This window comes from Neurospora tetrasperma (assembly GCF_000213175.1).
Source record: "Neurospora tetrasperma FGSC 2508 unplaced genomic scaffold NEUTE1scaffold_3, whole genome shotgun sequence".
Classification (NCBI taxonomy): domain Eukaryota; kingdom Fungi; phylum Ascomycota; class Sordariomycetes; order Sordariales; family Sordariaceae; genus Neurospora; species Neurospora tetrasperma.
In genome coordinates this window covers 173-19,368 of record NW_009799101.1, presented here as the reverse complement: position 1 = coordinate 19,368, position 19,196 = coordinate 173, and the positions used below count along the sequence as shown (strand labels likewise).

At 47.9% G+C, this 19,196-nt stretch overlaps 6 protein-coding genes across 6 annotated transcripts; 3 read left to right on the top strand and 3 right to left on the bottom strand.

Moving 5' to 3' along the window:
* Positions 1-283: 283 nt before the first annotated feature.
* On the bottom strand, positions 284-2,345 carry NEUTE1DRAFT_100168 (uncharacterized protein; the record flags this gene model as incomplete). The annotated part of the gene is made up of 4 exons (XM_009852061.1): positions 284-1,853; positions 1,912-2,013; positions 2,071-2,219; positions 2,301-2,345. The coding sequence occupies 4 exons, from the start codon at positions 2,343-2,345 to the stop codon at positions 284-286; spliced, it is 1,866 nt and encodes a 621-aa protein (XP_009850363.1).
* A 566-nt stretch (positions 2,346-2,911) lies between these two features.
* NEUTE1DRAFT_109485 (uncharacterized protein) lies at positions 2,912-4,691 on the top strand (the record flags this gene model as incomplete). The annotated part of the gene is made up of 12 exons (XM_009852060.1): positions 2,912-3,023; positions 3,084-3,180; positions 3,220-3,241; positions 3,394-3,417; positions 3,463-3,480; positions 3,790-3,808; positions 3,846-3,856; positions 3,941-4,051; positions 4,238-4,248; positions 4,432-4,462; positions 4,521-4,546; positions 4,673-4,691. The coding sequence occupies 12 exons, from the start codon at positions 2,912-2,914 to the stop codon at positions 4,689-4,691; spliced, it is 501 nt and encodes a 166-aa protein (XP_009850362.1).
* A 4,864-nt stretch (positions 4,692-9,555) lies between these two features.
* Positions 9,556-11,524, top strand: NEUTE1DRAFT_100166 (uncharacterized protein; the record flags this gene model as incomplete). The annotated part of the gene is made up of 3 exons (XM_009852059.1): positions 9,556-9,599; positions 9,811-10,727; positions 10,800-11,524. The coding sequence occupies 3 exons, from the start codon at positions 9,556-9,558 to the stop codon at positions 11,522-11,524; spliced, it is 1,686 nt and encodes a 561-aa protein (XP_009850361.1).
* Positions 11,525-12,285: 761 nt separating this feature from the next.
* NEUTE1DRAFT_137054 (uncharacterized protein) lies at positions 12,286-13,726 on the bottom strand (the record flags this gene model as incomplete). Its single annotated transcript, XM_009852058.1, has 3 exons — positions 12,286-13,199; positions 13,303-13,355; positions 13,479-13,726. 3 exons carry the CDS (start codon positions 13,724-13,726, stop codon positions 12,286-12,288), a joined length of 1,215 nt encoding a protein of 404 aa, XP_009850360.1.
* A 280-nt stretch (positions 13,727-14,006) lies between these two features.
* Positions 14,007-14,729, bottom strand: NEUTE1DRAFT_100165 (uncharacterized protein; the record flags this gene model as incomplete). Its single annotated transcript, XM_009852057.1, has 1 exon — positions 14,007-14,729. One exon carries the CDS (start codon positions 14,727-14,729, stop codon positions 14,007-14,009), a length of 723 nt encoding a protein of 240 aa, XP_009850359.1.
* A 2,493-nt stretch (positions 14,730-17,222) lies between these two features.
* NEUTE1DRAFT_80655 (uncharacterized protein) lies at positions 17,223-18,996 on the top strand (the record flags this gene model as incomplete). Its single annotated transcript, XM_009852056.1, has 3 exons — positions 17,223-17,454; positions 17,524-18,450; positions 18,561-18,996. 3 exons carry the CDS (start codon positions 17,223-17,225, stop codon positions 18,944-18,946), a joined length of 1,545 nt encoding a protein of 514 aa, XP_009850358.1.
* Between the last annotated feature and the right edge of the window lie 200 nt (positions 18,997-19,196).

Sequence of the window (19,196 nt, the reverse complement as noted above, 5' to 3'; positions counted from 1 at the left end):
GTCTTCCTGCATGGGAAACATGAAGAGCAAAGAAAAAAGAGGGATGCAAAGGAAGGCAAATCGTGTTCGTGAAAACAAATGACAACCGTACCAGCATGCGCCAGCCCAGCAGGACGAAGTCGCAACAGGCAAGCATGGATTATTGACTGGGGCATCATATCATCAGTCCCAAGCGAGATCCCAAACCGGGGCAAGGACATCTGCATACCTACCGTAGAATCCTACCCACCATTGATGGCAATGTCCTAGGTACCATTACCAACATGTTTCTTGATATCTCCCATTAGGCACTCCCAGGAGCATCGGCCGTCTCCGCCTTGGGTGACAAGATCTTATGAGTCGCACTGTCTGGTGTCTCTACCACAGACTTCGCATCCGCGGCATCAGTCTTGTCGGTGCTAGTGTCCAGTTGGACCTCTGTCTCCGACGACTGGGACGTCTCTGACTTCTTGGAACCCCAAAGACTGTACTTTCCGATGCTCGGTATGTTTGGTATGCCAGGCATGCTCGGCATACTAACGCTGGGCATGGAAACTTTGGGCATCTCCCACTCTGGCATCTCGGGCAGCTTGGATGGAAGATAGGAACGGATGTTGGTACCTGTCTGCTGGGCGACACCAAACAAGTGTCGCATGTAGGCCTGCTTCTGCTCGCTGATGGCTTTTTTCTTGTCGGTGTCGGCAGTGCCGTTGTCATCCTCCGCGTCTTCAAGGTCATCAGGCAAGGGCACAAGCGAAGCGGCAGCGGCAATGTCGATAGGTGACTCGTCGGGAACGCCATCGTCGTCAGAGTCGCCCTCGTTGACTTCTTCGCCCATCTTCTTCTCGGCCTCCTTGACCTTCTCCTCCGCAGTCTTCGCTTCTTGGTCTGCTTCATCGATCGCTTTGGCAATCTCCTCTGTCTCGGCAGTCTCAGGCTCGACTGGCTCGGCGAATTTGGGGTCGTCCCAGATGTCAGTCTCGTCCTTGAACCAGTTGATAACCAGTTGGGCAGCTTCGTTAGTCATTCTTTCGTAGCCCCTGTTTTTCTCCGGCTTGAAGAGGTTGACATGTGCTTCAATCTCATCCTTGGCCTCGGGAATGACATGCCTGCTGAAGAGCCCATTGCACGGCTGTCCCTCGCCGGGTATGGCACAGAATGTCCTCTCGGGTACAAAGTAACCACCACTCCAGTACCCATTTTCTCCAAGAGACGCATAAATGTCCTTGATCCCAACTCCCTTCACAGCAGCTAGTCTTTCCAGCCGTCGATTCAGCTCGTTTTGCTTCAGTAAAGCCCCGACAAAGGTAAAGTGATCAGACAGCCATGCGAAGGACTGTCCGACATTGCCACGGTTGATGTATGCCAGCCCCTGACCGAGCGCATCGACGCTTTGCTGATATCCCTGGACCACATCCTCCTTCTTTAGGTTCTTGACCGTGCGCATGCCCTCGAGGATCTGTTTTCTGTGCATAAAGGCCGCCACACCACCGGCGGCAATGACACCCACCGTCCCTGTACGCACAGCAATCAGCTGCCACGCCTTGAGCGCTGGGTGCGATCGCTGGGGAACCGATATGCTGCGGGAAACGGCCTTGGTAGCGGCCACAGCTGTGCGCTTCGAGGCGAGACTCGCAAGTGTAGCTGGGGCGGCAGCAGTGAGCGCCGTCATGACGTTGAAGACATTGGAAACCTTTTGGTAGTTCGAGAAAGCGCCGTAGACGAACATGGACCGTGCTAGACCATTGTAGGGAGTGTCGAAGGTGAGGATGCCTTGTATCATGGGGAAAATGGGACCGGGCGGGTTCTCGGAGTCGGCGTTGCGGCGGCGTTCGTCGAGAATGCGAAAGAGGGTGTCACTTGCAACAAAACCACTGTAGGAGGTTAGTAAGGTACCGCAGAAGTACGGAAAGGGACAAGTCGTGGACATACCCCATCGAATGTGCAACTAGAATCACGCCGACATTTCGGTCGGTGGAAGGCCATGGCGCTTGCAGATGTTCCTTTCGAAGTTCCATCACCCGCTCCTTAAGCCTATTGACCGTCAGTTGCTGATACCACAGCGCCTGTTTTGTGTGCTTGTTTGCGTACCATTCTAGAAAAGCTTCGGTGGTCTGGGCCAGCTCTCCTTTGGTCTCGTACTTGGGATAGACGACGGACGCCACATGGTGGTCGACGAGGTTGCTCGTGACAGTATCTTTGAGGTGCTTTGGGAAATCGCGAAAGGTGTCGTCGTCTCCCTGTTGCGGGATGGGTTAGCGAAACTGTGTGCTGCTACCACGAGGGGATTGGGAACTGTCTTCAGAATGAGAGAAGCAGACCTTGAAGCCATGGATAAAGCACAGCAGCAGGATGCGCTTCGTCATGATGGAAGAGTGTTTGAAGAGACGAGAGCGAGATGTGACGGCAGAAGCAAAGGCTTCAATTGATCGGTAGGTAGGTATCAGGGTATCGCCGATGCCTGGATAACGTGGTGGATGGGCCTAGGATAAATGAGGAAGCGAAAACCGTATAATGGATGTTGAGTAAGAGGATGACGCAGTGACGGAGAGGCGAAGGGTAATGGGCGCGACACACCCAGACGTACGGCGAGATGTGGTGTTCAGCCCATTTCTTCGAGTGCAATCGAGTCCGAGTCGGTGCAACCAGCGATTTCCAGGTTTTGCGCAATGTTTGTGTTTCCGGGACGACCACCTGAACAGTTTGGAAGCTGCGGACTGGTTGCAAATGAATCACATGTCGCGGGGGCTGTTGAAGTTGCCTCTCAATATTGGAAGCGGGAAGAGTTGCGCAGACGTCATCGGTCCAAGAGCATCTGCAACCTCTATAGTTACCCCGCACCGCCGCCGACATAGACAATTGTTAGGGCGTCTCCGACGTATTTGGGTACTGTCATGGCGTGCTCGGACAGATGCCCAGAGCACCGGGCACCATGGGTACATCGGACGGAATGAGGCTCAGGTTCTTATCGATAGCGATCCGGATCGGGAAGGCGGCGACCGCTGGCAGAATCCGGACTTATATGTCCGATTCCGAATGCCTTCGTTCGTACCACTTCCCTTTCCTCCTTTACACTTAATATTACTTTGATTTGTGGCTTCTAGTCTTGCAGTCTATCTCTCGTAGGATCACGCTTTCACAGGTACCCGTTGGAGAGGGGTTTAAGTTTCCTATCATTTCTCCAACTCTGTTTAAGGGAGGGTTAGCAACAAAACTACCGGATATAATAAATTTGACCAGATATAATAAATCTGACCGGATAGTAAAGATAGTTTACTTCTAATAGGAATTTAGTTTAAGGATTAGTTATATAACTACTACTTTATTAAAGCTTATAAAAACTTGAAAATAAGCTAATAAGCAGTAAACCAACCTTTTTATAATTTTCAAAAATTAATAAAATTAATTCTATAGATTTGTTTAAAGAAACTTTATAAAGTAAAAATTAAAAATTTATAGTAAAATCACTTTATAATTTATAAGAGCGTGGATTTATGTAAAGTAAGTATATTTATATTATATATACTTATAGTAATGACTTTTAAAAAGTCCAAAGTTTTTTATTTTCTTATATTTTTATATTTTTGAAAAAGTTTTATAAAGTATATTATATTTGGTTTTTTTTTATTTTCTCTCTTATTGTTATAAGCATTCTAAAGAAATTTTTAAAAAAAGTACATTATATAAAAATAAATAAAAATACTTGTCACGGGGCGCGAGCAAGCACTAAGGTAAGACTTTAATTATTGTATAAGGAATAGGAAGAAAATCCTATATACGTATAAGAACTATGTAGGGCACGCTATGTAGGTCCAGTACACGGACCATAGTACGTGTGTATATAACTACTACTGTACTATACTTAGGCAACTATATGGTTAATTGTATTAATATAGTATAATACCCTTTATTTATATATAAGAATATAGTAATAATGCTTGTAATACTACCCCCCTCTTAGAATAATATTCCCGCTCGAAAATCCGTTATTATATTTATTGTTAATAAAATAGGGGCCGCTCAGTCTTCCCGTGGCTGCGCCCAATTAAGTACTGGTAAAAGTTTTACCAAGGTGGGAAGTTGCTTAGCGCCCGCTAGTATTTTAACTCCCACTTAAGGGCGAAATACTAATTAAAATATTGCTAAATCTAACCCTTCTACTAGAAAAACTATTATTACCTTCAATAATCTATTTATATACTATAAACTAGTTTAACTAATGTATATTAAGAATTTTAACAATTTTTACTATTATTAGCCCCCCCGAGGGTATTTGGGATGCTTATAGTACAGCGGTTTATATAAGACGCTTATAGCCGCTATTGGTATAGATAGTATAGAAACCCTTAATTCGAATTTTGTTAGTAATTACTATTTTTATTGATTTTACTCCCTTTAACTCCCTTAACTATTATTTCTATTAACTCTAATTTATTTGATTTTTATTTATAGTGGGAGTGGGTTTATCGAGGGGGATAGGAGAGTAAGATTGCTATAAGACGTATTATTTTTCGGTGCTATTAATAATTACTTTAAAAAAGGGTATACTAGGAGGTGTTCGACTAGGGTACGTAGAATAAATCGAGTTAAACTCCTTTCTTTTTACTAAATTTCTACTATTTTTTTACTTATTATTCAATTTTGTGCTTCTTTTTATTTACTAGTTGTTTATTACTAATACTACTGTGGTTAGGATTAGAGACTGGTCTTAGGATTTGGCTTTTAAAAATATCCTTATTTTTTATTATATGTTCTATTCTTTTCGAAAACTTAGGTATAGAGGGCTGAATTTTAAATAGTTATTATAAAATTACTACACTAGTTTTTAATAATGGTTAAGGTATTAGGATACTAAAGGACTACCGCCTCGGGCACCGGGAACCGGCCGGCGTAGGCACGGAAGGAGATTCGGGACCGCCGGGGATGGAATATTACAATACTACAACACTAATACTTTCTATCATCTTACCAAACTCTTACCCAAGAGTATTAAGACGACTGACGCCTCCCTTTACCTCACTAACCTCTAACTCAAGAGTATTAGGTTATTTAATAAGATAGGGTTATAAAGAGGACATTCCGGCGCCGCATTATAACAATACGCTAATTTAGAACTTTATGATTATTAATTATATTTAAATAGAATTTATATAAATATGAAAATAGTTCGAATAGATATTTTTTATTATTATTGGTAATTATTAATATATCTTTAAATTAACTCCTAACTTAATATCCTTTATATAGAGCTACGACTGTAGTTATTTCAACCTATCTTTCCCTTACGTCCTAATAAATTAATAGTTCTTCCTCCGGGAATTAATCTAATACTATCAAAATGTATATACATAGTAGTCAGTTTATTTCCCGAACTACCGAAGTAACCCTTTATTCTTCTTATACTACAACCCCTTCGGCTACTACTATTAAAGTCGTATAGCCTCCTCCGCCTTTATTATAATAGTGCTAACCTATTATAAAATCTATTGAAGAAAATAATAATAAAGATTACCCTCCTACGCCGCCCTAGGCTCTCCGTTAGTACCTTTAATTAATTAAAATGAATAAATTTATATATAAATAATAAATATTTAAATCTTACTTTATTACTATTAAACTCCTCTCAGATTACCTTCCATTATATATATTCTAATAAAATTAATTTGCTTTCGTAGGCTTTTCTGAATAAAATTCTATTAGTAATTACCCTCTTATTCCCGCCGGTCTCTATTATTAAAACTATTTCTTTTATAATTAGACCCGTATTTCTATTATACTTCCCCTTATTATTCTATCTCTAACAGTTATTACTATAATTATTCCCCTATCTTTAATTACTTTATTCGCCTATACCGAATATTACTCTAAATATAATATTATTAAGTTTATGGGCAAAAACTTCTTTTAACTCCAGAATTATTTTTATAATATTAATATATACTTCTACAAATACCCTTATACTTTACTCTTATTCACCGTTAATTATATTAAAAATAATCTTAAGAACGTTTAAATTAGCTGGTGGTCCAGGCGTTGGCTCTTTCCCTCCTCCTCTTTTGTCTCCTCTCCTTCCGCTTCGCTGTTCAAACTAGCTGTATACCTTGAATCTCTCTTCTTCTCTTCCCTCTTATTCATCCCCCTATTTATATTCCTACTCCCTTCTATTGTACTATCTCCTTCCATTCCCCTAATTGTATCTTCACTTTCCAATATCCCCTTTAATACTCTATACCTCCCCCTTTTAGAATTTAAAACCAAACACCCCCCTATAATATTATACTCTCTACTTACTATTTTTATTAAACTACTTACTACTATATTATACTTTCTTAAAATTTTTACGTTCGTGCTAGTACCTTCGACAGTATTATCTATTACTAATACGAACCTATACCATTTCGATAGTTTATAAAGACTAGAAATATTAGGTAATTGAATTACTGGGTTTTTAAGGAATTCTATTACTAATAAATCGATCTATAGGTTACCTAATATTAATAATTAAGAAAGGGAGGAAAGAGATATTAAATAGAAGAAGACGTATTGATAGAAACCGAGAAGGGTAGAGAGGAATTTAAGTATATTAATATAGAGGAAGCCAAAAAAAGCTGTAGAGGGGATATAGGTGGAAGTGGATAAGACGAGGGATTTAATAGCGGTAGAGAGGGCGGCTGTAGAGAACATACTTGTAGGGTAAAGAAAGATGTCAGAGGGGGAGATTAGAGTAGAGAGAAGGGAGAAGTAACTTTTTACAAGGCGGGTGTAGAGTAAAGAGAGGGCGGTGGTAGTAGTAGTTTTATTGAAGGTAATTAGGGTTAGAAGATTAGGTAGGTAGTTGGGTTATCCGTTAAAAGTGGAAGTGGAAGTAGAAGTAGTAGTAGGTTATAGGAAAAAAGGGGTGCAACCTATCTAGTAACTAGAGATGCCAAAGCAGGTGTATTACTAGAAGGATTTAGTAGAAGGAAATATATCGATAGGGTAGAGAATAAGAAAGATATCTTCTTAGCTGAGGGGTAGTAGTAATTGAGCTTTTATCATTAGTAAACCTTTATATTCATAAACGGGAGTGATGGTGCTGTCCCAGTGGGTGATAAGGATAGAGAAGGTAACTCTTGAATTAGAAGTAGGGTTAAATTTCTAGCGGAAGAATTAGCGACATATGAGCGTGTAGTGGCTGGTGGAGACGATTAAGGCACGTTTGTCCTTGAGGTTGATATTACTGTCTGAGTGGCTGTGGATTTGGGTGAAATGCTCGAGAAGACGGTCGGCTAGGCGTTCGACTATTCGCGGGATGAAGAAGCGCGGGTAGCCAGTTTTCATAGTGTCCACTACGCGGGGGTCTCGCTTTGCCTAGCCGAGTGTGTCTTCTTATATTAGGAGGTGGACGCTTATTCCCTGTGTAACGATGGTTAGTTCGTTAAACAAATGGAAGCGAGTTGCAACCGGCCTTATATAGGGTTTCCCAGGAGGAAGAGGCTCCCCAAGCTTGAGGAGTTCAGGATGTTCGATAATTCCCTTTTCACCTATCTTTACCATAGTCACTAGTATATACCGCAGTCGCACAAATTGAAGAGGCAAATTTCCGATCTTATATAGCCACTACGAATGTAGCCGTGGGATCTTCCTCGGTACGATTGCGGTAATATCGGAACAGGAAAGCGAACCCCTGAGTGAGTAGGTATTGGCGGTTGGTAGCTTATCTCTTCAAAGCGTAGTACACGTAGGCGAAGCCGATAGAGAAGTTAATCAATGGGTTTTCCGGGTCCAAGGATGCGGCGCGTACAAAGTACGAGAGCGTATACGAGTACGAGGTGGTCCTCAATCAGCTTATCGCTTGATTCCCACAGCTTTTTCGCAATGGAGTCCTTCGGTTATTATTGCGGGCGTCCAGCGCGTTGGTATCACTGTATCCCGCGTACTATACGTCAACCATACATCAGCCCCATATACAGCCACATCTACCATCAAGCTCGAGTAACCAATCAAGAAACCCGGTAAAGCTGTCGGTCACGTGCACAGGCGTTCATTTCGCACACCACACAAAAGTGTGCTTTTCAGGATTCAACAACCTGAAGTGGACGAGCCGTGTCACTGGAGGAATCTTTCCGAATCTCTTCATCAGCCCAATCTTCAAGTGACAACGAAGGGAATAAAAGTCAGAGGTCGCCTTGTCTTCCACCACCCGCAACCCGATACAACGGAAAACAGAGCAAAAAGCGACCAGCCGAGTTGCCTCGTTGCATAGACTCGAGATACCAGACTTGGACCGTTGTTGGTCTGGCTGATCTTGGTGAGAAATGCAGGCCGGCAAATGGTGAGATGGACGGGAGAGAGAGGATGGGGAGAGATTTCCAAGTCGGGCTGTCCGCAGATCCAACGCAACATCCGACCAGTCTCCAGAACCCGAGCCCCGCTTCTTCAGGCAGCTATGCCAGCAAGGAAGGCAGTCTGGCGCCACGTACCCTAGCAGTGTGCGATTCGAGAGGTGCCCGGGCTCCGTTAATAACAGGGTGTGTAGAAGCGTAATAGATTTGGTGAGAGTTGTACTTATTTCTGTTAGTGACCTGCATATCCTTTTCGCGAAGCCATCTGATTGGCTAAGAAAACCCATGTAAAAAGAAAAAGGCGGGGGCAGAGGAAGCGTACATGAACCCGGGCCTCCCCAAGCCAGTGTCTTCTTCTCCCGTTCCCCATCTTTATTCAATTTGTCACACCCACCCGTCATCCTTTCCATCCCGCCTCCTGAACAGGCGGGGCTTATTTTCCACGGGCACGGGGCGGTCCATTTCTGCCTCCACTTTTGACGTCGTCCCCTCTAGGTTGTTTCTTTCCAACCTCCAACCTCCACCACCATGGCCAACTCGGCGCCCCATACACCACAATCGTCGCATCAATTGGGCGACGACGGCAGCAACAACTATGATGCCCAAGTATCATCCACGCAGCCTGTGTTTTCCTCACGGTCAGTACCCTAATGGCCGCCGAGTGATACCACCATAGCCTCTTGCTGGTGCATCCCTCCGTCTGTTGGGGTGTCGCTTCTCGCGCTGACTCGCAGTGCGCCCGACGATCATGGCCGATCCCTAGGTTTTGTTCATATCAACCCCCATTCCCTCCCCCCCCATCCCCCTTTGCCCTCTTGCCCTCCCCGATTCATGCGGTCCTGGGTGCTGTGCATTTCCCCGAATGCATGGCCGATCTAGTCTCTTTCCTGACGACTGTGGCTTGAAACACGCGTTCTATGGGTCGAAAGCCATAAAAACTTGCCAACTCCTACTCGACAGGCACATGCCTGCTGAAAGGACTGGGGCTTCTCGGCAGGGCCGCGGGCAGAGGCCAGTGCTTACCCCTCTGGTGTCTGCTGTCTTGCCTCCCGTTCATAGAATTCCTGCCGATAGCTACAGTCGACACGCGAGAGCGGTGGGGCTGTCCCCTTTCTGCCCACCTCCCCGATTCGCCGTGGTTCTGATGCCATTTCACCCTGCCCTCTCACTACGGCCTGACGCCATAAGCCCCTTTTGGTCTATGAGCGGTCCAGTCTCTTTCCTGCCGTCTGTAATTCGAAACACGCGTTCCATGGGCCTGGAAGCCGTAAAAACATGCCAACTCCTACTTATCAGGCACGCCTGTTGAAAGGACTGGGGCTTCTTTGGCAGGGCCGCGGGTAGAGAGGCTGCTTCCAGGGGCAGTGGCCTCTCTACTGTCTTGCCTCCCGTTCATGGAATTCCTGCCGAGAGTTACAGATTGACACGCGAGAGCGGCAGGTCGCTCGTTTTCAACTTGCAGTGCCCAAGCTTGCCTGATACTTCTGACTGACGGCTTGCTTGATAGTGCCCATGGGTTCTACGGCGACGACATATCGGCTGCGTCTGGTGCAGAAAACCATGACCAAGATTGCATAATAGACCTCGTTGCGCGCCCGGGTCAGGCTAGTTGGGAGGTTGAAGGTCTCGCTCGACACACGCCCGACTTGAAGTTGGATTGTTTCGTTGACACGACCGACCGGACCGCCTTCTTTTCACTTCGCGGCCAATGCACCCTCAAGACCAGCACTCCCGCCCATGTTTCACTGTTTCTATTCATCTACCCGGAGGATATTCAGTCCCTGGAGGTATCATACACTTCAAGCCCGCTTCCACATCCCGAGGAGCAGGAAGCAGTACCTGATATAGACAGGTTCATCCGTCTACGCTTCATCATAACACAGCCGCCCAGTTTGGTGGCGCCCAAGCATCAGCCTCTGCAACCAAAACACCGCTCCGAAGCCCTGTTTGATGCCCTACAATCCCTGGCTACAGTCAAAGATATTTCCTTTTACTTGGATCTGTCCTCCTTGCCAATCGAGATCCAGGCACAGCTGGCCTGTCTCCCATCTATCTTTTCGTCTGCCAACATTCACAGTCGACCAAGAACTCACGTGAATCGTGCATCTCTTGTAAGGCTGTACGGCGGTGCTGGTGGGCAGACTGTCAACCCGAGCACCACGGCACGTGAACCAGGACACCACGAGGTACAAGAGGCACAACCAGGCAGTCCTACCCTTACTACCTCTGGTGTGCTTCAAGATGCTGCGCCAACATCAACCCAGACGCGCAAACGATCAGCAAGCGCAAGCGGATTCTTGCCTCCCTATCACAATCGCCATGATGAACGTGACATCGCAAGTTCAAGCAACCTCCGATTGTTCGAATCGGCACAGGAGAACGCCTCCCCGAGTCAAGAGTTAACGCAATTCTCCCCCACACCGGGTACGTTCCCCCAGCCTAAGCTTGCACCACCTTCATGGCACCAAAGCACCCACTAACAAACTTCCTCCATAGATCGAAACGGAAAGCGCCCACGACTCGCAACGCCCTCTGACCTCGACTTGCCCTCTCTCCCGCCCACACCAACTGCTGCCGACTTTTTGGAAGCGTCGACAGACCCTTCAAAGTTCTACACCATCAGGCAACAGTTACTCACCCGCATCACAGCCCTTGAAACGCGTAACGAACAGCTCCTCACTCGCAACGTGACCCTTGAAGCGCGCGTCGAACATTCTTCAAAGCTGGAAGATTGGTTCAGGCTGGAAGTCCGTCAGCGTGTTGGCGGTGAGGTAACCCGTCAGCTTGACAAGCTGCACCACAAGACGGGTAGGAAGTGGGAGGAAGAAATTAGGCAGGAAGTGCGGGATCAGATCACCCAGGATGTGAAGGAGGAACTCTATGAAGACGCATCGAAACATGTGCTGCAGAGGATCGCGGCGGTATTGGTGGAAGCGGTGGACGGGAGTGGGTGGCTTGTCCCTGGAAGCACTGCTTGTGAAAATCTTTTGTCGCGTTCCGTCGTGCCTGGTGAAAACGCTCTTTACACCGCCGTCGCCGATGTGCAAAAGACCCATGCTGGGGAAATGAGCGAGGAGGAGATGGCTAGGGTGATAGATTACCTGGAGGAAAACCCGCTGAGCGCGGTTAAGTACAACGCTTGTAGGGAGACAATGAGGAGGTATTTTGTTGGGCAGTGGAAAGCTACGCGAAAGAGAACGTGGGGAGTAGCGAGGTGGTAGGCTGGGAATCGGGGTGCCGATTACCAGGCCGACAACAACTAGACGACACTTTACAACACCTAATGATTAATGACGTTTCCCTCTTCTCCTCAAAATTGATGACATGCCTGACCTTGTCGTGTGTTTGTGTGCCGCAGTGTCGTCCCATCACTCTATTTACGTAATCCACGGAGTTCCATGTTCCTACGTGCCTTACCCCTTCATGCAAATAAATAAGGATTCCATCCTCTGGGGTGTGTCTATATGTCTTGGCTCTGAGAAGACAGTAAAGGCCGTGGCTCGTCGAGTATTCATCTTGCCCGCCGTGTTTCATACTTTTGATTTGTAAATGTCTTTCAAACTTAGCTAACGCTACCTCTTTGTGTAGTTCCCACATCCCACATTCCACATCCTTTTCCCTCACGCATCCCCACTCAACCGTTCAACCTCTTCCATCCCTAACCCAAAGGGAAATCCTACCTACCTACCTACCTCTACCTACCTAGGTACACGAATGAAGAATCCCTTCAATTGATATATTAATCATCCAACTCCCAGCCCAAAACCCCTCCCTCCCAATTAAACACCTGTCTCATCAAATGCTGCGGTCCCCATCTCATATTCCGATCCTCATAATCCGCTCCCGTTTTCCAATCGATCGTTCCGTGACTGATCAACCACCCTTGCGCCCGCGACGACGGGCGAAAGTGAAACCCGTTTGCGTCGTGGGCGCATTGGTTTCTGCACAAACGAGGATGCCGGAAGGGTTTTACTTTTTGGTTCTAATTTTGGTTTTGGTCAAAGGGGATATCCAGGAGCGGGGTTTTATGGTGGAAATAGTCGCGGTGGGCGGTGTCGAAGAGGGATTTGACTGGCAGGAGATGCGGTGTGTGAGAAGAGGAGGAGGAGGAGGGGGGTATATAGGACAATGCAAAAGCTGCTTTGACGAATAAATCTGAGAGGGTATTGCATGTGGCAGCATTCAGGCGGAACGTGTGAGCGAGAAAGGCACGCAGGAGGTCCTGTCGGAGGGAGTGGGCGAAGCGGCAGGGTGGGAAGGTGTCGAGGTGGTAGTCTCTGAACTGGGAGTTGATGGAAGCGGAGGTGGAGGGAGTGCCGGTGAGGAGAAGAAAGCCGGGGCGAAGGGAGTCTGGAGGGTGTGAGGGGTCGACAGCGGCGGAACCGGGATCAGAATCGGGATTGGAAGGGTCACCGGGACTTGTACTAACCAAGGAAATACCATAACTGGGAGTATCTCCCGCAGGGTCATCCTCGGCCCCATTTCCTAAGCCCAAAAGTCGTATTTGATCCACAGACCAATCCCAAACTACGTCGGCAAATCGAGGAATATCCACCACGTTGTTCCTTTTGTGCACTTGATCTTCTTGCCAGCTTGTGTCCGCCTGGCAGTCGTAGCCAGGACACAGCGGACGATATGGGGCAGAAGAAGTAAGAAGCTCCTCTTCGTTCAAGGGTTGTGCCCATGCTTGGAGAAGAGCAGGCTCAACCCGCTGTTGAGTAGCGCGCAGAATGACGTTGATCCATTCGTATCCGGTGTGTGCATCGGGGTGTTTACCGTTGAGGACGGAGAAAATGGAGCAGGTGCAGAGGGCGGTGTTGGCTGGCTGATGAGGAGGACGGATCAGAGAGAGGTGGTGAAGAGAGGTAGACATCCGCACCATCGGATAGGAGTTGGCTGAGGTTCCAGAGCCAATGGGACATCAAGTCCACGGACGGCTTATGCTTAATTAGTTCTTGGGTCGTGAATTGCGGGCAAGCCATCCAAAGGATCTTCTTACCCAGCTTGTACTGATCATAGCGATCGTCAGCACGATCTGGTCTGCCCATCCCTCTACAGGCAGTCATTGTAGCGAAGGCCTCGATTACTAGAACCTAATTTGCATTGAGCGTTAAACGGCAGATGGCAGGTTGGAAGATGTTATCGCTTTCTTGTTCGGACAAATCTAAGCCATACCTGTTGGCTGCGGTAATACCCAAGTTGGCTAACTGGGCGTCTAAGAGGGTGTGGGCTGGACGAGGCCGTTCGTCAGGCGATAGCCGGTTCCAGCCAAGATCCGGGGCGGATGCGGTCTTGATGAAGTTGTCGAGATAGCGGACTTTGCACTTGGTGCAGATGTCGGCGCAAGGACGGATGTAACCTTTGAGGAAGAGGAGGTAGGCTTGCGGGTCGTCGGAGAGGTAGAGAAAGACTGGAGAGGCCATGACTGGATATTGGGTGTTTAATCGGTGGTAGGACTAGGGTAGGGTTGGTTAATTGGTGGTCGATGGGGGTGTGCAGGACACATCGAAATACAGGGCTGTTGCTGGCGCCTATTTATGCCGAGAAAGCGGCTCGAGATTGACGGTAGGACTCGTTATTGACTGGTAGGTTGGTTGGGGGTATTCATCGATGTGAATTGTCCGGTATTGCGAGGTGTGCTTGATCACCGCCATGGCTCGTCATCACAAACTCACTAACCCAAATGCCGCAGGTCTTCCCAGCTCAAGCGTCCTCGGCATCCCCTCCTTCCAACGCCCTCCTCTTCCTAATCTCAAATCCCTCCAAGATGGTCTCCCTCTGCTCCTTGTGAGTGAAGTTCAACTTGAGCTCTTCTATCTCTCCCTCCTCATCCTCAACCATCATGACTCCCGCTCTGCACTCCTCCTCGGTCGCCCAAACGAACCTTACATGCTCATTCGGATCCATCATCACCTTAGGCAGTCCCTTCCACTTCATGTTCCCATCCGTTTCCTCTTCCGCCCCAAACGCCTCATCGATTTCCACCTCGACACTAATCTTCATCACCACCTTTCCACTCCTCGTCAAAAACACCTGCGGCTTTTTGTCTTTACCGATGACCTGACAAACCATCCTCTTGGGCAGCAGCCCGGCCTCCTCCCACATTTCGCGGGCAACGCCATGCAAGAAGGACTCGTCTTCGGGATCGCAGGCGCCGCCGGGGATTTCCCAGCGTAGAGGCATCGAGTCGTACGGGGCGCGTTGGAGGAGGAGGATGCGGTCTACAGCGTCGGGTGCGGATCGGGAGAAGACGAGGGCGCCGCCGGCGAGGGCTTGGGGACGGATAGTTGTAGAGGTACTTGCGCTACCTTCGAACGTAAGAGGGGTGGAGAGGAAGTGGGAGATGGGATGGTTGAGGTGGGTGGCGGAGGGGGAGATAGAGAAGGTGAAGCCGCCTTGGGGCAGGGGGCGAGGGAGTGGGGCCATTGTGATTTGGATGAAGGGATTTAAGTGTGAGGATAACAATGGGATATGGAATTGGTTTTTGTGTTTGTAGGAGTTCAAATTAATGTGAGGCTTGGTGTTGGATATTTGTTATTAGGCGTTGTCATCCTATTGGCGAAAACGGAGTGTTCCCGGCAGGCAGCAGTGGCAGCTTCAAAATTGTTAGTGTAACCCATGTGCACCCCGCGACCCACCATCACCTTCAACCAAACTAACTTCTCACTTGTGGAATTCATGATGTATATATTTTCAACCTCATACCATCATCTACATACCTCTAGACAGCAACCGCTAACGATTCCACCCAGGCTCGTCCGAAACAAAATTGATAAGACCAGCCAACAGGTCAAGTAAACCAGTCTGCTATCGCTCGTTAAGATCAAAAAAGGCCCTTGCAAGGCTGTGATAGGGATTACAACAATTCGAAAAGACGTCGACTAGAGTCTTATTCGGATATCGCTATCCAGGAATTGCCTAGAACTCAAAATCAGAGGTGTAACAAAGATGCTTGGATGCGTAGTGGGAGTATACCTGAGGTATAATGTCAAAGCTCTCGACTATTTTGTCCTGAACGAGCCAGGCAAGCCAGGCCCAGCCGAAGGAGTCCATTGAAACAAGGGGGCCATTCTCAGATACTGACCACTACGCCAAACACCCAAACATTGGAGCTCCATCGAGGTGCTGGATTAAGTGGTAGCTCTGAACCCCCTATATTTCACAGCCATCATCGTCACAAGCGGCCTCTGATTCGCTCGCACTGACGCACCCCGTTCATCTCAGGGGACTCCTTGGCTGTCACGGTAGCGTACCACTAGCGGCCCAAACCCTTGGAATTGGAGGCTTATAAGGTCCCTTGTCCATATCGACCCCTGGATTATGGGTTTGATACGGTGGCCCAAGTGTGACTTGGGTCGTTTATCCAAAAGTTCTGAAAACAAGAAGTCTAACCAGCTGCAGACATTAGGCTTGCACTGGTGGGTGGTATCCAAATCCTTGTACTTGGAAGATAACCTTGATAAGCTGTCTCGAGTCCCGCAAAGTCAACTCCCTTCCATTGCCCTGACTCCCATTGACTCCCATTGACTCCCATTGACTCCCATTGCTTCATTACTTCAGTACTTTAGTGCTTTCGCACGAGACGGAGGTACTGGGAGGTTTGCCAAGATTTTAGGTAGTAGTGCAAATGGACCCTAGCTCCCTAGCTGGATCTACCCTGCACTTAGTATTTCTCTAAATTTTTGAGTTGGGGTAAGGTAACAAGGTAACAATGCAAATGGATCCTGCTCTCTCTCTCCCTCTCTCTCTCCCTCTCTCCACCCCCCTCCTCTCCCCGCGCCAAAGAGGAAAGAAAGAGAAAAAAAAGATGACGATGAAAGAAGGAAGAAGAGAAAAGAAAAGGGGTAAAGAAAGGAAGAAAAAAAAAAAAAGTAGAAAAAAGAAAGAAGGGAAGAAAGCGAGAAAGGTTCAAGGTTTGGGTGTGAGTGTTGAATCTTGTAAGTATGGTAAAGGCGTTAATATAAAATAACCGACACTTGGTAGCAGCTGGGAGCTTGGACCAGTTTTATAAACGACCTCAGTCACACTTGGGCCACCGTAGTTTGATCTCCGCTCGACTGCGCTCTTGTGGCGTCGCACCTTTTGGGCGAATGTGACCGTGTCGGGGATTTTTACGGAATTTGAAGACGGCCCAAGATGGAAGTCCGTCAGGTCAGGATGAGTTCGGAGGTTCTTCACTAGGTCGAATTGGGTTGGTTGTTGGTGATGTTGATGTTACTGCTGCTGCTGGGATGGATTCGGGATGGGATGCCTACTAGTCTGGTGGTGTTGACGGAAGAGGAGATATCCGACGAGATTCCGGATATGAACCAGCTACGTCCGCTATTGCAGTCCATTCATCTATTGTCAATTTCATTCGGGTAGCATACCATGGGTCTCCATGTAGTATTGCCGATTCTGGGCTGTCACAGTCAATAGTTCTCGGCATCCGGTAGACGAGAGGCAGTCCTCCACCCACCTCACACAATCCCTTTCATGGTACCACATATATTCTGCCGTGAAGATTCATGATCTCGTATCGTGAACTTCTTCTATTGTTTTCTTCTTTACGTTTGCTACCTTGTTATTCTTTCCTTCTTTTCATTTCATTCCCTTCTTTCTTTACCGGCCACAATACATCTTCCCGTCTGTTACTCTGGGACCGGGCCGACGTGGTGGAGCGGAGTGACTCGGATATTTCAACCTCATCCCGTCCGGACCGCACGCAGTCAACGATCAACATTTTAGGTTGACTTTTTCATTCACTTGATCATCATAATACGCAGGTCGTTACTCACTGTCTTTTCTGGAATTTCCTTGTTTCATGCTTAGGTAACCAAGATTGGCATATCTTTCCTTCTTTTGTAACCCAACTTTTTCAATCTTTGACGTCCTATGCCAACCGCTCTGCGATAACGCTTTGAGTAACCAGCTGCCGATATGGCGGCTTTTCCCTCCCTCTCAGCCTCTTTTGTACTTCTTCAACTAGCACTAACATGTTCGGCCCAACATCTGAATCTTACTACTAGGCCATTACACCTCACCGGCCACACCCCCGGTGATGGCTGCGTCCACCTCCCCATCATCCACTCTACTAACACCGACCACTTTGCCCGTCGCGGCATCCAACTCGCTCTCAACAATCGGTCTGACGTAGCTTACTATGCCCAACGTACGTCCCTTTTTCAATTTTTTTCGTCCCCTTCTCCTCCCTACTAGGTAAACTAACCCCCGATGACAGTCGAGATCGGCACCCCCCCACAAACAGTCTACACCCAACTCGACACGGGCTCTTTCGAACTCTGGGTGAACCCGGACTGCACCACCGTCTCGCCCTCCGATTTATCCTTCTGCGACCACATCGGCTTCTATAACGCCTCCCTCTCTTCTACGTCCAAATCCCTCGGCACCAGCAAAACCCTCCGTTACGGCATCGGCGCCGCCAATATCTCGTACGTGACCGACACCATCTCCCTTTCCGGCTCCTCCACCTCTTTGAAGGATATCCAATTCGGCGTCGCCACCTCCTCCAAAGATGCCTTCTCCGGAATCCTAGGGATCGGCTACGGCCAGGGTCTAGCAACCAAGTATCCCAATTTCATCGACCAGCTGTACGCCCAAAAGATCACCAAAGTCAAAGCATACACTCTCGCACTAGGATCCAAGACTGCTCAACAGGGGAGTATCGTTTTCGGCGGGGTGGACACGTCCAAGTTTGCTGGGCCGCTGGCGAGACTACCGATTATTTCAGCGGGAGACTCACCGGATGGCGTGCCGCGGTTTTGGGTGCAGATGAATGGGATCAGACTTACGCCGCCTTCAGGACAGAGCATGGGCGTTTACGAGGGGAGTAAAATCCCGGCGTTTTTGGATAGTGGGAGTACCATGACGATCTTGCCGCCTGCGTTGGCGAACAAGATTGCCGAGGACTTTGGGAGCCCGGAGAAAGATGCGAACGGGTTTTATAGCGTCGGTTGTGGGTATGTAGAGATGAATGGGACGATGGATTTTGAGTTCGTGGGTTCAGGACAAAAGGTGACGGTTAGGGTGCCGTACAAGGAAATGATCAGGGAGGTGGGACAGGGGGAGAGCAAGATGTGCTTTTTGGGGATCATGGGCAGTGAGAGTTTTACGTTGTTGGGGGATACGTTTTTAAGGAGTGTTTATGGTGAGTTCAGTCCTCTCCTTTTTTTTTCGTAGAGGTATTGTTCGGGTGAATGCTGACAGAGTGAAAAGCTGTCTTTGACTTCCAAACCAACTCCATCTGGTTGACGCAAGCCACTTCATGCGGTAATACGCCCGCTGCGCTCAGGGACGTTACCGATTTGTCTCGCGTGGTAGGGAATTGTCAGATACAAGCGGGCCAGAAGGAGGCGGTGGTGGATGTGGTTTCGGAGACGTCCATTGCGCCGCCTACTGGTTCGACAGGCGGCACTGATGGTGTGACTGGGACGGGAGGAAATGGAAATGGAAATGGGGGAACGCGCACGGCGTGGGGGTTTGTCACCACGACATTGGCGGTACCTATAGCGACAGGTTTAGTCGGTGGTGGTGGAAGTATGAGCGCGACTGCGTTGGATTCCTCTGGGAGAAGTATGGCTGGCGATGTGGTGTTGAGCGTCGCGATGGCTGTTGGTGCTGCGGTGCTGGGAAGTCTGTTGTGATCTGCTGCATTCTGAGTTTGCATAGCAAGTGTGTTTAGTTGATTTCCTTCTTGATTGTGGTCCATCAATGTGCAGTGATGTATGTACCGATGAGATGAATGAAGTGAAGCGATTCACGGTTTGCGAGTGGCGGGTATAACCCTAACCCGTATTCTTGGCATATGGTTTGAATTTGTGCCCGCAACGCACAGAGCCTCGACTGGAGGACTCAAGTTGAAAATATCGGACGGATAATGTTTTATTAGCACCC